At 52.3% G+C, this 17,538-nt stretch overlaps 1 protein-coding gene across 5 annotated transcripts in view; it reads right to left on the bottom strand.

The window, feature by feature from the left end:
* Window positions 1-17,538, bottom strand: part of RNF220 (ring finger protein 220) — a 335,721-nt gene that overhangs the window by 14,086 nt on the left and 304,097 nt on the right. For all 5 annotated transcript variants that reach the window (XM_077277404.1, XM_077277403.1, XM_077277405.1 and 2 more), the window contains 5 exons: window positions 12,751-12,847; window positions 12,436-12,522; window positions 12,298-12,353; window positions 12,066-12,144; window positions 41-149 (listed from right to left, as the gene is read on the bottom strand). In XM_077277404.1, coding sequence (XP_077133519.1) covers window positions 41-149; window positions 12,066-12,144; window positions 12,298-12,353; window positions 12,436-12,522; window positions 12,751-12,847 — 428 coding nt within the window. The remainder of the gene's footprint in view (window positions 1-40; window positions 150-12,065; window positions 12,145-12,297; window positions 12,354-12,435; window positions 12,523-12,750; window positions 12,848-17,538) is intronic.

Genomic DNA, 17,538 nt, shown 5'->3' with positions numbered 1-17,538 from the left:
GACCCCAGAAGTCGCCGGTGACCCCCACAGCCGGACTCACCATACAGATGAGGCATTTGTAGCGGTCCCCTCGGGAGAGTTGTCTTTCCAGTTCCCGGATTCGCGCCTTTAACGCTTCAAACGTCGTCACTGCCGATTGTTCTGTGATCCTGAAAGAGAAAAAGACAAAGCAGATTGTAAGCGCTGCATTCATTCATTCATTCACATTCCTCCCATCTAGCAGAGGTAGAAGCCGGGCGTCTGCACCGGGACAGTCATGGCTGCTGCGCTCTGCAGCGACAACGGCGCCAACATTCACCCAACCTGCGGGAGCGGCACAGACGCCATGTAATGGGATTACTGCAGGATCCGGGCACAATGATTTTCTTGCTGGAGGAGAACATCTAATACAAAAGGCAATCAATAGCCGGACTGCGGATCAAGCCGCTAGTTAGTTGGAAAATTAACGCGCTGCTCGCTGCGTCACGCTGCAGGGAGCCGGCACAAATCAATGGCGCGGTATTGATTTAGTTATTATCACTTCATACGCTCGCAGACATTGTTAAATATCCATTTATTAACAAGAGCTGGGAGCCAGGATTCCTCAGATCCGGGGCCTTCATCTGCTGCTAATCAAAAGAGCGCCGAGACCCCGACACAAGGCGAGGCTGTACACGGCCGCGCACCCCCCGCTGCCTGCAAACTAGGCAAAAAGCCTGCGCCGGCCACACTGGAGCCTGCTGGGACCATCACAGGCAGAACGTGGCGGGAGGCCACTAACCCGGGGACAGGAAGAACGCACCGGATGGGGGGGGGTGGTGCAAAATGTTCTCCCATCACTGCAATGGTTAACCCGAAACCTCAACCTGACAACCAAAAATACACAGATCCCGGTGTACTACAGCCCCTCCTCCGCTCTGTGACCGCTGTATACAGCGCCAGCTATTACCGCTGACAGCCTGCCATATATGGTGAGAGGTTGTCAGCCCCGCCCCCTGGTGACATCACATAATGAGACCACACCCCTTATACCCCAGCTATTACCGCTGACAACCTGCCATATATGGTGTGTGAGAGGTTGTCGGCCCCGCCCCCTGGTGACATCACATAATGACACCACACCCCTTATACCCCAGCTATTACCGCTGACAGCCTGCCATATATGGTGTGTGAGAGGTTGTCAGCCCCGCCCCCTGGTGACATCACATAATGAGACCACACCCCTTATACCCCAGCTATTACCGCTGACAACCTGCCATATATGGTGTGTGAAAGGTTGTCGGCCCCGCCCCCTGGTGACATCACATAATGACACCACACCCCTTATACCCCAGCTATTACCGCTGACAACCTGCCATATACGGTGTGTGTGAGAGGTTGTCAGCCCCGCCCCCTGGTGACATCACATGACACCACACCCCTTATACCCCAGCTATTACCGCTGACAACCTGCCATATATGGTGTGTGAGAGGTTGTCAGCCCCGCACCCCTGGTGATGACATCACATAATGACACCACACCCCTTATAACCCAGCTATTACCGCTGACAACCTCCCATATATGGTGTGTGAGAGGTTGTCAGCCCCGCCCCCTGGTGATGACATCACATAATGACACCACACCCCTTATACCCCAGCTATTACCGCTGACAACCTCCCATATATGGTGTGTGAGAGGTTGTCAGCCCCGCCCCCTGGTGACATCACATGACACCACACCCCTTATACCCCAGCTATTACCGCTGACAACCTGCCATATATGGTGTGTGAGAGGTTGTCAGCCCCGCACCCCTGGTGATGACATCACATAATGACACCACACCCCTTATAACCCAGCTATTACCGCTGACAACCTCCCATATATGGTGTGTGAGAGGTTGTCAGCCCCGCCCCCTGGTGATGACATCACATAATGACACCACACCCCTTATACCCCAGCTATTACCGCTGACAACCTCCCATATATGGTGTGTGAGAGGTTGTCAGCCCCGCCCCCTGGTGACATCCCATGAGACCACACCCCTTATACCCCAGCTATTACCGCTGACAACCTGTAATATGATGTGTGAGAGGTTGTCAGCCCCGCCCCCCCGTGATGACATCACTGAACAGAGTAATTACAATGTAACATTTTTATTGCTGCTTTTTTAAAACAAAAAAACAAGAAACACAAACCCCAGGAACAAGACGCCACCTTTTAGGAAATAAACCGATGGGGACGGCGCTTGTGCAGACGTTTATTCTTCAGAGTCGCACTAAATATTTCATGTATTTTAATAAAACCCGGTACGCGGCAGGAGACATAATTCCACCTTCATCACGGCGTCAGATCACAGGATCCCACGGCCTCCGTCCTCGGTGCCGGCAGCCTCCCGCCTGACCCTGGCGCTCCGGCTCCTCCGCCGCTCGTTTATCAGAAGTTTACTTATAGCCACAGCTTTGTTGCTCAAAATTAAATTGAGCAATCTCTGCGCAGTCCCCAAGGAGCGCTCCAAGGCGCTCTGTTAATTAAATTATCTCTGAATTTGCAGGAGCAGAATCTTAATTGACTCTGGTTTGTGTGAGTGGCGAGATCACACAAGGACTGGAGAGGATGCGGATCATCCCGGCGCTGGAGAACGCTCTCTCGGCGGGGGAGCAGACTCTCGTGGTATCGCAGGCACCTCCAGCCCAAAGCATAAAGATACAGAACCAGACGAATACACGACCGTGCCCTCTACATCCCGGCGCTGGAGAACGCTCTCGGGGGCAGAGCAGACTCCTGTGGCATCGCAGGCACCTCCAACCCAAAGCACAAAGATACAGAACCAGACGAATACACGACCGTGCCCTCTACATCCCGGCGCTGGAGAACGCTCTCGGGGGCAGAGCAGACTCATGTGGTATCGCAGGCACCTCCAACCCAAAGATACAGAACCGGACAAATACACAACCGTGCCCTCTACATCCCCGCACTGGAGAACGCTCTCTCGGCGGGGGAGCAGACTCTCGTGGTATCGCAGGCACCTCCAACCCAAAGATACAGAACCAGACGAATACACGACCGTGCCCTCTACATCCCCGCACTGGAGAACGCTCTCTCGGCGGGGGAGCAGACTCTCGTGGTATCGCAGGGCACCTCCAACCCAAAGCACAAAGATACAGAACCAGACGAATACACGACCGTGCCCTCTACATCCCCGCACTGGAGAACGCTCTCTCGGCGGGGGAGCAGACTCTCGTGGTATCGCAGGGCACCTCCAACCCAAAGCACAAAGATACAGAACCAGACGAATACACGACCGTGCCCTCTACATCCCGGCGCTGGAGAACGCTCTCGGGGGCAGAGCAGACTCCAGTGGCATCGCAGGCACCTCCAACCCAAAGCACAAAGATACAGAACCAGACGAATACACGACCGTGCCCTCTACATCCCCGCACTGGAGAACCCTCTCTCGGCGGGGGAGCAGACTCCTGTGGTATCGCAGGGCACCTCCAGCACAAAGATACAGAACCGGACAAATACACAACTGTGCCCTCTACATCCCCGCGCTGGAGAACGCTCTCGGGGGCAGAGCAGACTCCTGTGGCATCGCAGGGCACCTCCAGCACAAAGCACAAAGATACAGAACCAGACGAATACACGACCGTGCCCTCTACATCCCGGCGCTGGAGAACGCTCTCGGGGGCAGAGCAGACTCCTGTGGCATCGCAGGCACCTCCAACCCAAAGCACAAAGATACAGAACCAGATGAATACACGACCGTGCCCTCTACATCCCCGCACTGGAGAACCCTCTCTCGGCGGGGGAGCAGACTCCTGTGGTATCGCAGGGCACCTCCAGCACAAAGATACAGAACCGGACAAATACACAACTGTGCCCTCTACATCCCCGCGCTGGAGAACGCTCTCGGGGGCAGAGCAGACTCCTGTGGCATCGCAGGGCACCTCCAGCACAAAGATACAGAACCGGACAAATACACGACCGTGCCCTCTACATCCCCGCGCTGGAGAACGCTCTCGGGGGCAGAGCAGACTCCTGTGGCATCGCAGGCACCTCCAACCCAAAGCACAAAGATACAGAACCAGACGAATACACGACCGTGCCCTCTACATCCCCGCACTGGAGAACCCTCTCTCGGCGGGGGAGCAGACTCCTGTGGTATCGCAGGGCACCTCCAGCACAAAGATACAGAACCGGACAAATACACAACTGTGCCCTCTACATCCCCGCGCTGGAGAACGCTCTCGGGGGCAGAGCAGACTCCTGTGGTATCGCAGGCACCTCCAACCCAAAGCACAAAGATACAGAACCAGACGAATACACGACCGTGCCCTCTACATCCCCGCACTGGAGAACCCTCTCTTGGCGGGGGAGCAGACTCTCGTGGTATCGCAGGGGACCTCCAACCCAAAGCACAAAGATACAGAACCAGACGAATACACGACCGTGCCCTCTACATCCCCGCACTGGAGAACCCTCTCTTGGCGGGGGAGCAGACTCCTGTGGTATCGCAGGGCACCTCCAACCCAAAGCACAAAGATACAGAACCAGACGAATACACGACCGTGCCCTCTACATCCCCGCACTGGAGAACCCTCTCTCGGCGGGGGAGCAGACTCCTGTGGTATCGCAGGGCACCTCCAGCACAAAGATACAGAACCGGACAAATACACAACTGTGCCCTCTACATCCCCGCGCTGGAGAACGCTCTCGGGGGCAGAGCAGACTCCTGTGGCATCGCAGGGCACCTCCAACCCAAAGCACAAAGATACAGAACCAGACGAATACACGACCGTGCCCTCTACATCCCGGCGCTGGAGAACGCTCTCGGGGGCAGAGCAGACTCCTGTGGCATCGCAGGGCACCTCCAGCACAAAGATACAGAACCGGACAAATACACAACTGTGCCCTCTACATCCCCGCGCTGACACCACACTGGAGGCTTCATGCTTGATCTGGGACTACCATGGTAACAACAACAAGCTAATGCCACTTCCTGTCATGTGACCTACAATCAGTCAGTTTACTAATGTTACCGTGGCAACCTCCGAGCAAGCACAATATGCTCATATTACACATTTGTACAGGGCAGTTTTCACACAATTTGCCTCCATCTTCCTGTTCTGCTTCATCACATACGCACAGAAAATGTCCAAATAAGTCCAGGCATAGAAACTGCATCTGCACGTAGACCCGTTCACACGGCCCATGGGTTTGTTACAATGTATCAGCACAAAGTAGCTGACAATGACACACTGTAACAAAGCACCAGCTGTGTGATCAAGTGAATTATGTCGTTGGAGAGCTGGTGGATGACGGGACGTGACCTGACATCTCTCCCCAGACGAGTGCTCGTCATCGCCAGCCTCCCCCGGTAATGATCTCAGGGGCGGCGAGTGAATAGGGCCGAGGTGGCAGGTTTGGCAGAGGTCGTGACTATCAGCACCGCAGGGCACAGCTTCCTCCTAACCCAAAGCAATACTGGTGCCACGAGAGGCGATGACAGGGCTGGCAGCCGTGGCTGGAAACAGCATAAAGCTGCTCCTCAGAGAACGAGCCCGATCACCTGGAAAATCCAGAACCCGTCCATGAAGCCCCACGCCTGACGGCGGCCCGGGTTACGGGGCAGAAGACAGACGCCCACGTGACCTGCAGGGTAACGAGCACATCATTTACTGCAGCACCAGTGACAAGGCTGCCAACGAGCAAAGCTGCAGTGTAAAGCAGGAGCAGCAGCAGAGGCCAACGAGGAGAGGTGCTCTAGTCTGCAGCTACTGACCACACAGGATTTATATTCCTGACACACTGTGACGCCACCAGAGGCTCCATGTTCTGGCTGGCACCGCTCGCTCACAGCAGCTGGACGAGCCGCAATTACCGGATCACGACCTGTAGAGATGGCAGCTGCCGTATGCTTGGTGTGGCGGGTACATGGGCGGGCACGATGTTCACTGATCCTCTACAATGGGGCGACGTCTGGGGCTGGGACTTGTGTCCTCACCTGTGACCGTCAGTCGCAGCTCAGTTTGGCTCGAGGCCCCGAGAATCCCGGCTGCCAAATCACCACAAATGCTCAGCGTGTCGTGAATTAATGAACCCCAGAGCACGGGCGTGTGACTGCAGCGACAGCCGTCTGAGCGGTTACCCATCCGGACCACGAGGGTCAAGGCCCACCCAGGAGCAAAGCTGCTCCACAAACGGCCTCTACAGACCATCTGCTCGTGGACAACCCCTTTATGTCCCCAGCCTGATGATTAATAAAGGCATACATTCCTCCATCATCGCTGTCCACGACGTGACATTGCCATTAGTGGCCGCTGATCGGCTGCAGCCTACAAAGCAGATGTCTATCCTGATGGAACCGTGCAGGCTGCAGCCAATCAGCGGCCACTAATGGCAGTGTCACAAGATTGTCGGGGACACAGCGCTGAGAGTGGCCCCGGCCTTCACTTTTATTCAGCTTGTCGGGGACATTCGTAAGAGTGGGCAACAGCTATAATCCCCCCGGGTCCGTGCTACACTGGTTCCCATGGGCCTGCGCTGACATCTTCCACGCTCACATGATCTGCAGCCAATCACCGGCCCAGAAAACAACAAATCACAAGTAATCGCCAACCAGCGGAGTCAACTGGACCGGAGGGGATGTCGCTCAGGGTGATAGGTTTTATACTAGTGGTTATGCTGCTGCCCCCACTGTGCCGCGCATGCCCCCTCTGTGCCACAGACGCCCCCACTCTGTACCGCGGACACCCCGTGCCACGGACGGCCCCCACTCTGTGCCGCAGACGCCCCCACTCTGTGCCGCAGACGCCCCCACTCTGTGCCGCGGACGCCCCCCTCTGTGCCGCAGACGCCCCCACTCTGTGCCACGGACGCCCCCCGTGCCACGGACGTCCCCCCCTCTGTGCCGCGGACGTCCCCCCCTCTGTGCCGCGGACGCCCCCCCCTCTGTGCCGCAGACCTCTTTAGGGCGCGACAACCCTCCTTCCGATACCCGTTCCATCAAGTTACAGAGCGAATCCTCGGACCAAGAGGAAAGTTACAGAGAAGCTGCAGCAGTAACTGAGAATAACACCAGGACATGGGGCATTGTCACAGGGTCTGCCATCGGCGGCGCAGGCCCCTCTCCCGGAGCATCCCTCTCTCCTTCCACCTGATTAATGATCTTGTCGTGGTGATGGATGACCCTCCCCAGCAGATTAGACTCTCCTGTTCCACCCACCGTCCTCCGCTCCCTCCTCGGCCACTTCTGGAGCTCCTCCGCACCAGCGCTGGAAATATTACAGAATTATTAAATAAACATTGGCGCGTCATGTCTCTTCCTATAGCGCAGCTCGCCCGCTCCGCGTCCTGTTTGCTTTCACGCTGACACCAAACAGCTGGAGTGATTCATGGGGAGGCTGGCAGAGACATTTCGTGTCATATATCATGCCGGGAAGAGACGTTCGCTGCCCTGACGGAGATAAAGTGATCGACCGCGACCGGCTGGAATGAATTTATGACAACACAAAATTGAGGAAAACAAATGGGAGGTGACCTGGTGGGCTCGTCACCCGCAGCGCTTCCCGGGCTGCAATCTAGCCTGGCGGCAAAAATAACACAGGAAAAATTGAACATTGACGTTTTGGATTAAGTTGCCGGCCCTATAACCTCAGAGCTGCGCTCTCCAACCTATGGCTCATCAGCTGTACAAAACTACAACTCCCAGCATGCCAATGCCTTAAAGTGAGGGAAACAAAGCCCTAGTAAAATAGAGGTAGCTGAGAAACTAAAGGGAGTGTGTCACCAGAAAGAAAATCTATAGTTTGCATCAGGTTGAACTTAGAGGTGTTATGAGTCATTGTACAGGAGGAGGAGGAGGTGAGCTGTGACATCACCTATTGTGAATGGTGGATCCTGTGTTATCTACTGTATATAGAGGTGTTATCAGTCATTGTACAGGAGGAGGAGGTGAGCTGTGACATCACCTATTGTGAATGGTGGATCCTGTGTAATCTACTGTATATAGAGGTGTTATCAGTCATTGTACAGGAGGAGGAGGTGAGCTGTGACATCACCTATTGTGAATGGTGGATCCTGTGTAATCTACTGTATATAGAGGTGTTATCAGTCATTGTACAGGAGGAGGAGGTGAGCTGTGACATCACCTATTGTGAATGGTGGATCCTGTGTAATCTACTGTATATAGAGATGTTATCAGTCATTGTACAAGAGGAGGAGGTGAGCTGTGACATCACCTATTGTGAATGGTGGATCCTGTGTTATCTACTGTAAATAGAGGTGTTATCAGTCATTCTACAGGAGGAGGAGGTGAGCTGTGACATCTCCTATTGTGAATGGTGGATCCTGTGTAATCTACTGTATATAGAGGTGTTATCAGTCATTGTACAGGAGGAGGAGGTGAGCTGTGACATCACCTATTGTGAATGGTGGATCCTGTGTAATCTCATTCAATGTAATGCTTTCTCTGATGATTAAGAAACTGTTGCAAACTCTTCTTGTATGAATCTAAAACTGCGCCAGTGATCAATGTGACAATTACTCTGTCTGTTCTTAAATAATGTACAAAACCTGATGTGATGCATTATTCCTTCTCTGATGGAGAACTTTCCTGACAGATGAAGGACAATTAATGCCGAGCACAAGACGGCTCCTTGTAGGTCCAAGATGCAGAATGACTGGAAGATTTTCACAATGAGATGATCGCTCACGGAGAGCGAAGGCGCCGTGACACCGGTGATGAGGCTCGGCTTATCCAACAGATTTGTTTTGGTAAATGTTAATCGGGAGGCAAAACACAAAGCGATCAATAACTGTTTTTTTGTTTTTTTTTTAAAGAAAAAATAGAAAAGTCCAAGTTATGAAAAATGAAGCTTCTCAGGGCCCGGCCTAAAGAGCTCCAGGCCTCAGCCGCCCTCAGCGCCAAACAAGAAAAATGAAACCAATTTAGCTCCAGATTAAGAAACAGAAACTGGAGATGAATCAATTTCGGCTGCGGGGCCGGGTCGCCATATATCACGGCTCAGCGCCGGAGCAGTTAGCGAGCAGATGGTGCACGCTCCCCCCGCACGCACTTTCCTTCTGAATACACATCAGGCTGCAGCTCTGTGATCAATTCATTTCCCCGACACACTGGCACAGATACACCTGGGGCAATATGTCCGACCGGCAGGAGCACCGAGGATGGGACTATTTATTACAGGAAAATCCAGTCTTCTAAGGATAGTAATAAGAGTCTCTCGCGGGACGGAGGACGGATGACTGGAGCCTGCTGCCGGGACAGGTGATAAATGGGGGGACAGCGGCCCTCGCTGTATATCAAGTGGTAAACGGGAAGGAGCAGCGATTTCCTCTGGATGCTCAGCACCCGCTACTGTCACCACCACCATAATCTGTAAGATTAGGACCACCAGGGCAATGAGAGGGGCCGCAGACGAGGGTCATTTCTGGATGCTATGCTGCGCACTATTCCCATCACACCAGTGCTCACTGGTTCCCAGTAACATCCATCCCTTACAGTGCACACTGCAGTAACGTAAAGGAGTTGTGAGCTTGTCCCCTATCCCCAGAGACATCCCATTTACCCCCAAGGGTGGTTTGCACGTTAATGACCACTGTCCCTTTACGAGGTTATAATTCTGGAGCTTGCACGGATCCCGGTGATTCTGACATTGTTTTCTCGTGACATATTGTACTTCATGATAGTGGTAAAATTTCTTTGATATTACCTGCGTTTATTTGTGAAAAAAAAAAACGGAAATTTGGCGAAAATTTTAAAAATTTCGCAATTTTCCAACTTTGAATTTTTATGCCCTTAAATCACAGAGATATGTCACACAAAATACTTAATAAGTAACATTTCCCACAGGTCTACTTTACATCAGCACAATTTTGGAACCAACATTTTTTCGGGTTTGTTAGGGAGTTACAAGGGTTAAAAGTTGACCAGCGATTTCTCATTTTTACACCATTTTTTTAGGGACCACATTACATATGAAATCACTTTGAGGGATCTATATGATAGAAAATACCCAAGTGTGACACCATTCTAAAACCTGCACCCCTCAAGGTGCTCAAAACCATATTCAAGAAGTTTATTAACCCTTCAGGTGTTTCACAGGAATTTTTGTAATGTTTAAAAAAAAAAATAATAATAAAAAAATGAACATTTAACTCTTTCACAATTTTTTGTTTTGTTTTATTTTACCAAGGGTAACAGGAGGAAAAATTGGATCCCAAAAGTTGTTGTACAATTTGTCCCGAGTACGCCGATACCCCGTATGTGGGGGTAAACCACTGTTTGGGCGCATGGTAGAGCTCGGAAGGGAAGGAGCGCCATTTGACTTTTCAATGCAATATTGACAGGAATTGAGATGGGACGCCATGTTGCGTTTGCAGAGCCCCTGATGTGCCTAAGCATTGAAACCCCCACAAGTGACCCCATTTTGGAAATTAGACCCCCTAAGGAACTTATCTAGATGGGTGGTGAGCACTTTGAACCCCCAAGTGTTTCACTACAGTTTATAACGCACAGCCGTGAAAATAAAAAATCTTTTTTTTTTCCCCACAAAAATGATTTTTTAGCCCCCAACGACATGTTTATACCGTTCCACGTTTGGTAAAATGGATAAAGCAGTTTTATTCTTCGGGTCAGTACGATTACAGCGATACCTCATTTATATCTTTTTTTATGTTTTGGTGCTTTTATACGATAAAACTATTTTAGATAAAAAAAATAATTATTTTTGCATGGCTTTATTCTGAGGACTATAACTTTTTTGATGACGCTGTATGGCGGCTCGTTTTTTGTGGGACAAGATGACGTTTTCAGAGGTACCATGGTTATTTATATCCGTCTTTTTGATTGCGTGTTATTCCACTTTTTGTTCGGTGGTATAATAAAGCATTGTTTATTGCCTCGTTTTTTTTTTACAGTGTTCACTGAAGGGGTTAACTAGCGGGAGTTTTATAGGTCGGGTCGTTATGGACGCGGCGATACTAAATATGTGTACTTTTATGGTTTGCTTTTTATTTAGATAAAGAAATGTATTTATTGGAACAATATATATATATATTTTTTCTTTATTTTATTTAGGAATTAATTTTTTTCACGCATAAAAATATATATATACGGTATATATTTTTTTTTACTTTTTTACTTTGTTCCAGGGTGGGACATGGTTGTATAGTGTCAGATTGCTGATCTCACACTTTGCAGTGCACTATGTCAGCGATCTGACAGGCAGTGCAGGAGGCTTGCCGGCGCCACATGGGAGTAGGACGAAGGAGACGCTCGGAACAATGCGATCACATCGCGTTGCTCCGAGGGTCTCAGGGAAGCACGCTGGGAGCCCCCTCCTTGCGCGATGCTTCCCTATGCCGCCGGAACGCTGCGATCATGTTTGATTGCAGTGTTCCAGGGGTTAATGTGCCGGGAGTGGTCCATGACTGCTCCTGGCACATAGTGTCGGATGTCAGCTGTAATAATCAGCTAACACCCGGCGGCGATCGGCCGCGCTCCCCCCGTGAGCGCGGCTGATCGCACATGACGTACTATCCCGTACCTGGGAATTAATTCCCAGGTCACCTCGATGGGATAGTGCGTCATACGGCAGAAAGGGGTTAATGTGGCCTGGGTGCGGCTCCTTACAAGTCTTGCCTTTGGACGGGAGAGCATCTGAATGTTCATCCAGAAAGGAAGCAGATGGTAGAGTCGTCTTATCTTGTAAAATGGATAAAATTGGAGCATGCTTGCAATAACAATTATTCGAGCAGCAGTGGCCGAGTCCTAGCCCAGGAGTGCAAGCTCTTTTTTATGGATCATGTAAGCGCTGCTCTGAAGCTGGATCTGCCCAGCCGCTGCGCTCCCCTGATGCTGCAGAGGAGAAAAAGCCTTGGCTGACAGCATCAGAAAGCAGTTTGGGTTAGCGGCGACCATGTCGCTGGTCTGAACAGTCAATGATCAGGAGAACACTAATCCCCCAGCAAACAGGGTGTCGGAAGGCAGGGGAGCGTTGTGCTCCTGAATATGGAGGGCGGACACCCCCAAGAAATGAGAACGCAGCAGCTACAGTCCCTGCGAAATGCCGGGGCTACCACTCACTTCTCAATGTCGCTGTTCTTACACGTCTTCTGCATCGCATCCTGTTTACTGCTCTCTCCGTTACTCGTTGATGGCATTTCTGTAACAGAAGTAAACCCCGAATTATCCCGATACCCATACAGAAGAGCACAGGACGGGGAATCGCCGATACTACAAGTTTACCACTGCAGTCCCCCGTGGAGAGAGACCCTAACGAGTGACATTGCTCGTCATGTCGGGGTCCTAGACTCACCATCATTGCTCCATTTGGAGAACTCTGCTGTTACTCTGGTGCTGGGTGTTCCTCCGCTGTCATTAAGGAAACATACAAAGTCTCTATTAATACCCTTATGTACTAGCACGGGGGATTACTCGGTCAGACGGCACTCACTTTAATACTGCTCCCCGCAGCGCCTCTCGTTCCTTGGCTTCTCCGGGTTCCTCTCCGGTACATGGGATGACGTCGGCTTCAGTGTACCTAGAAAATCAGTTATCAAGGAAAACAGAAGATGGAGAGCAGAAATGATTGCATCATGGTGCACGTTTCACATAACCCCTAGCACATCAGGAGGTGAGGGGTGCAGACGACAGGCGCCTGCCAGGACTCGGGCCCCGGACCGAATCATTAGAGACAACCACGATCCTGGTGATAGCACAGGAGGACCCCACTGGCCGTCATCTGCCCACCAGCTCTGTGAAAGGATACTGCGCTTTGCCGTATTCCAGAGTGTCGTCCCCATCGACGTCCAGATCGGCGTCGCTGTCGTGCGTTTCTTTACTGCTGCACATTATAAATCCAGACCCTGAGAAACGAAGAACAAAACACATTTAGGAACAGCCACTTATTAATGCCTCGTGGGACCTATCGGGCTGAACGTGGTCATTTCCTGGGGCTACTCCCCCCTATAATGCAAAGGAAATACAAAGCTATGGGGGGCACAAGTTCTACCATGGGGTCTGTGCACAGGGGCTTACACTCTGAACCCCCAGAGACGAAGAGGCCCACGTGCTGGACCCATGGTGACAGCACTACCCAATGCCAAAGGACAAGCGGTCACAGCCAGGGCGGCAGACAGCAGCTGCATGGCGGATGGCACAGTGGCCGGCTGCACGTGTGTTTCCCTGCTGACCTGGCAGCTGCAGTCCTACAGCCGACGCGATGCACAGGAGGCGACAAGTGTAAGAAAGATCCACGATAACGGAGCACCCACTAATTTAATTTGAGAACAGATCATAACCGAGATTAATGGGCTCATAAAGCAGCGCACGAGCCGCAGGTGCTGCCTGACAACGGTTCCTGGAAGCCAAGGTGAAGCAGCCGGGTCCTGCCATGGTTACACATTTGGTGACAGTTTTAAGCCGCGTCCCTGTGGAGGATGACCCCCGATTTCCTGCTGTCGCCTGTGTCCGCGCCAGTGAAAACCTGCAGCAGCTGTTCAAATATTTGACGTCTGAAACCGCTTGACTCGGGGCCGGCGGCCGAGGGGAGCGTGGATGTGTGTGCCGTAATGAAGAAAACATGGATTTGCAGCCGGAGTGTGTAACGGGTCTTGTTGACAGTGTAGAGAGCAGCGCTCGGCCGTCACTGCCAGACATCGCAGGCTGACGGGCGGCACAACAGGGTGACCTTTGTAAAACTCTGCAATCAACCTTGTTACATGAGGGCTACATGTGTACGGATGATCAGAGCGGCGACCTGAACAGGAAAAGCTAAAGGTCAGAGGAAAGCGCAAATCAAAGATCCCAACGTGTTACAAGCCACGTGGACGGATAATTGGCTAATAGACGGGACGACAGGCGAGGAAACCGGAGGATCTGCGGGCGCCACATGGCGACGCTTCTTCCGCTAATCACGCCAACGTGAACCTCAACTTCTCGGACTTTCTTCTAGACAGACGGCAGCGGACACGGATCTGTCCGAGAGGCTTCCACAAGGTCCTCACAAAGACCATGAACAGAAAGCCGACACTTGGCCTCCGATTCATCAGGATGAACAAGAAAAGCGGCTCTTACCGAATCTGACGCATCTTTCTGCAGCCGTGCACCGTCGCAAGAAAAGCTCCTCCTCGTGTCCATGCCGGCCGCCACTTGTACCGCTCCTGCTCCGCTGCATCGGCCTCACCGACTCACACACTCTGCTCACTTTACTAAAGGTTGTCGGAGCAGATCGGGGGGACGGGCGTAAAGACGGCAGCTGCGATTCAACCTCACCTCAGAAATCTGACAACAGTTTAATGACTCCGTCTCTTTGGCTACAAGGTTGTCAGACAGAAAGCCCCTGACAAAGCCCATCGCCTATTGATGACCCTCAGCTTATGATCCTGACTGCAGTGCGGCCCTCCCAATCTCAGCATTGTAAGACCCCAGAGGGTAGACCCCTACTAATCTTCCTATAGATATGCCTTCACTTTACGTACCAGGAGCACCCCTCAATGACGTCAATCTGCGCTCCGGGGACACAGCAGTACTGTAAACCCTCCGTGCCCGGCGCCATTAATCTCAGCCCCATTATTTACCGCGGTGCACACAGCCACGTAACACAAACTAGAAGAGGAAAACAAAGGGCCAGCATTGATGTCGGCACCAATTAATCTACAGACATCAGGAGCGGCCGGGATCCCACCTGGTGCGGTAACAAGTTTATTCTGTGATGGAGCCACGCAGGAAATAAATGAAATGAGACGTCCCGGACTCGTGATGAGGGAAGGGTAATAAAGACTGACCCGGGGGCTCGGGGGCCACACAAACTCCGCGCACACCAAAGTCGGGGCCTGTCTCCTCGGCTGATCGCTGGCAGGCAGAGGCAATTTCTGTGGCTGCGGTGACTGGCACCTCTATAAACCTCCTGACAGTCAGGAGACAAACTCCTCCGATCAATCAGTGCGCGCCCATCAACACCACTTACACCCCGCGCCGCTGACACCGCACCACCGGCTGCAAATCAACCACTTGTAACAAGGCTCAGAGACCCCCAAAAGCTGATTCACAAGGACAAAACGGCATCCTGCAAGGAAACCCTCCAGAAGTGATCGATGGTCGCAACGGCTGCAGCCAATCGCCTGTTACTCACATGTACAGCGCACTTTACTGTTTACGACTTAAGACCTGGGAAGGTTTCATTTTCTGTGTGTATAATAATATTCTCCATCCCCAGAGGCGCAGCAGCGCTCACCTTACGTGGGACGAGCTGCATGTGTGAATCACGCCAGTCACTGAAAAACGGGAAAACTCTGCAAGTGACGGCGGGAGGAAAAAATAAAACATCTGTGGGGTTTCTTCACTGTGTGGTTAAAGGACAGTCAGTACGAGACTCTGGGACCGCACAAGACCCCGGGACTGACCGTGCAAGAACCCAGGACCGACCGCACGAGACCCCGGGACCGACCGTGCAAGAACCCGGGACCGACCGCGCAAGACCCCGGGACCGACCGCACAAGACCCCGGGACCGACCGCACAAGACCCCGGGACCGACCGCACAAGACCCCGGGACCGACCGCACAAGACCCCGGGACCGACCGCGTAAGACTCCAGGACCGACCGCGCAAGACCCCGTTACCCACCGGGTAAGATCCCAGAACCGACCACGCAAGACTCCGGGACCGCGCAAGACCCCGGGACCGACCGCACAGGACCCCGGGACCGACCGCGCAAGACCCCGGGTGAGGCCGCGCAAGACCCCGGGTGAGGCCGCGCAAGACCCCGGGTGAGGCCGCGCTTGTGTGTGATTAACTGTCATTTTATTTTAAGTTTTTACGGACACAACGATCCCAAATAAGCGTATTTTTCCTATTAGATTGAGTTTTTTTTTCTTAATTTAAACTCCTTTTTTTTTCATTTATTCTTAGCCCCCCGAGGACTCAAACCTGTGATTCGATGGCTCATACTCTGCAATGCTGGGTGACAGGGGGGCGAGGATGGCAGCACTGGACCCTGCCGCCATGATAAACCCACTGGCCCCCCGTTATTACATTGTGAGGGGAGCGGGCTATGGGAGCTGGTGCGCGGGCTCATCGGCAAGCAGTCCATTTATCAGGGGTAATACAATGGATACACAGCAGCGATGTTACAGGCAGATATTGGCCGCACAACAGCTCCAGAGCTCGGTCCATACATCTGCATGCAACCAGGGACGAAGTATGTCCCAGGTCATCCCCAACACATCGCACAGAGCAGGTGAACGCCTGGCCGACTGCTGGGACCCCCCATCGCTCCAGACTGAATGAAGCAGTGCACCCCATTCATGGTCTATGGATGCGATCTCCCTCGGCGGACACATGAGGACACTGCTGGTCTACCCGTGCGGCCTCTGCTCCACCAACGGCACGCTTAGTCCCCGGGGGTTTCCTCTAGTGCGACCCCACCGATAGGTGATAACTATCAGTGTTGGGAATAGCCCTATAAATAAAAACCATTGAGGAAAGAGCAGGAAGGGTCTCCTGCGGGGGCTGCTCCGCTACGGAGGACGGTCCTAGGTCGGCTGCAGATTCAGGCAAGTGAGCCATCAAAGGGTAAAATCGTCACCAAAAAGCAGCGGGCGGCATCTGCAAGTCACATTTCTGGGAAGTAAGTAGCGCTGACAGGAAGGGGATCACAGGAGTTTAGCAACTCGGGTAATCAAATCCAAAATGTAAAGCAGAAGTGGGAACGTCCGCGCACCTGAGGACTCAACGCCGCGGCCACGGAACAGCTGGAAGTCATACACCGACCCCCAAACCCCAGAGCCCCCGGCTCCAGCAGTCATTAATGACATTAAGGAGAAGTGAAAACATGCAAGTGCTGAAATGTTACAAAGCATTAAGGGGGAAAATGCTTCTCTTTAACCCCTAACTAGATTCTTTATGACCCTGCCAGAATGAAATTCCCTGTTAATTTAATCAATTAATCAGCATATTGATTCAAAAGCGGCACTGGCAGCGAGCCACGTGTGCTGACGCTCCACACCTGCAACCTCGGCCGTAAAACACAGCAGCGAACGCAACAAATAATCCGCCGGGCTTCCCTCAACTGTTCACTCGTAACAGAGCAATCCCACCGAAAGCACAAAACACTGCCCGAGCCTGGCCCCACACCCAAAATACGGCATGAGGAGGGGTCCGAGCGCTGCTGCACTCATGTATGGGCACCCTGGGGGGCACTGTGCACACACATGACTGATTCTACATTATACCCCAGAGCTGCACTCACTATTCTGCTGGTGCAGTCACTGTGTACATACATTATATTACTGATCCTGAGTTACATCCTGTATTATACCCCAGAGCTGCACTCACTATTCTGCTGGTGCAGTCACTGTGTACATACATTACTGATCCTGAGTTACATCCTGTATTATACCCCAGAGCTGCACTCACTATTCTGCTGGTGCAGTCACTGTGTACATACATTACATTACTGATCCTGAGTTACATCCTGTATTATACTCCAGAGCTGCACTCACTATTCTGCTGGTGCAGTCACTGTGTACATACATTACTGATCCTGAGTTACATCCTG

This window comes from Ranitomeya variabilis, chromosome 8 (assembly GCF_051348905.1).
Source record: "Ranitomeya variabilis isolate aRanVar5 chromosome 8, aRanVar5.hap1, whole genome shotgun sequence".
NCBI lineage: Eukaryota > Metazoa > Chordata > Amphibia > Anura > Dendrobatidae > Ranitomeya > Ranitomeya variabilis.
This window is presented reverse-complemented; position numbering and strand designations above follow the sequence as displayed.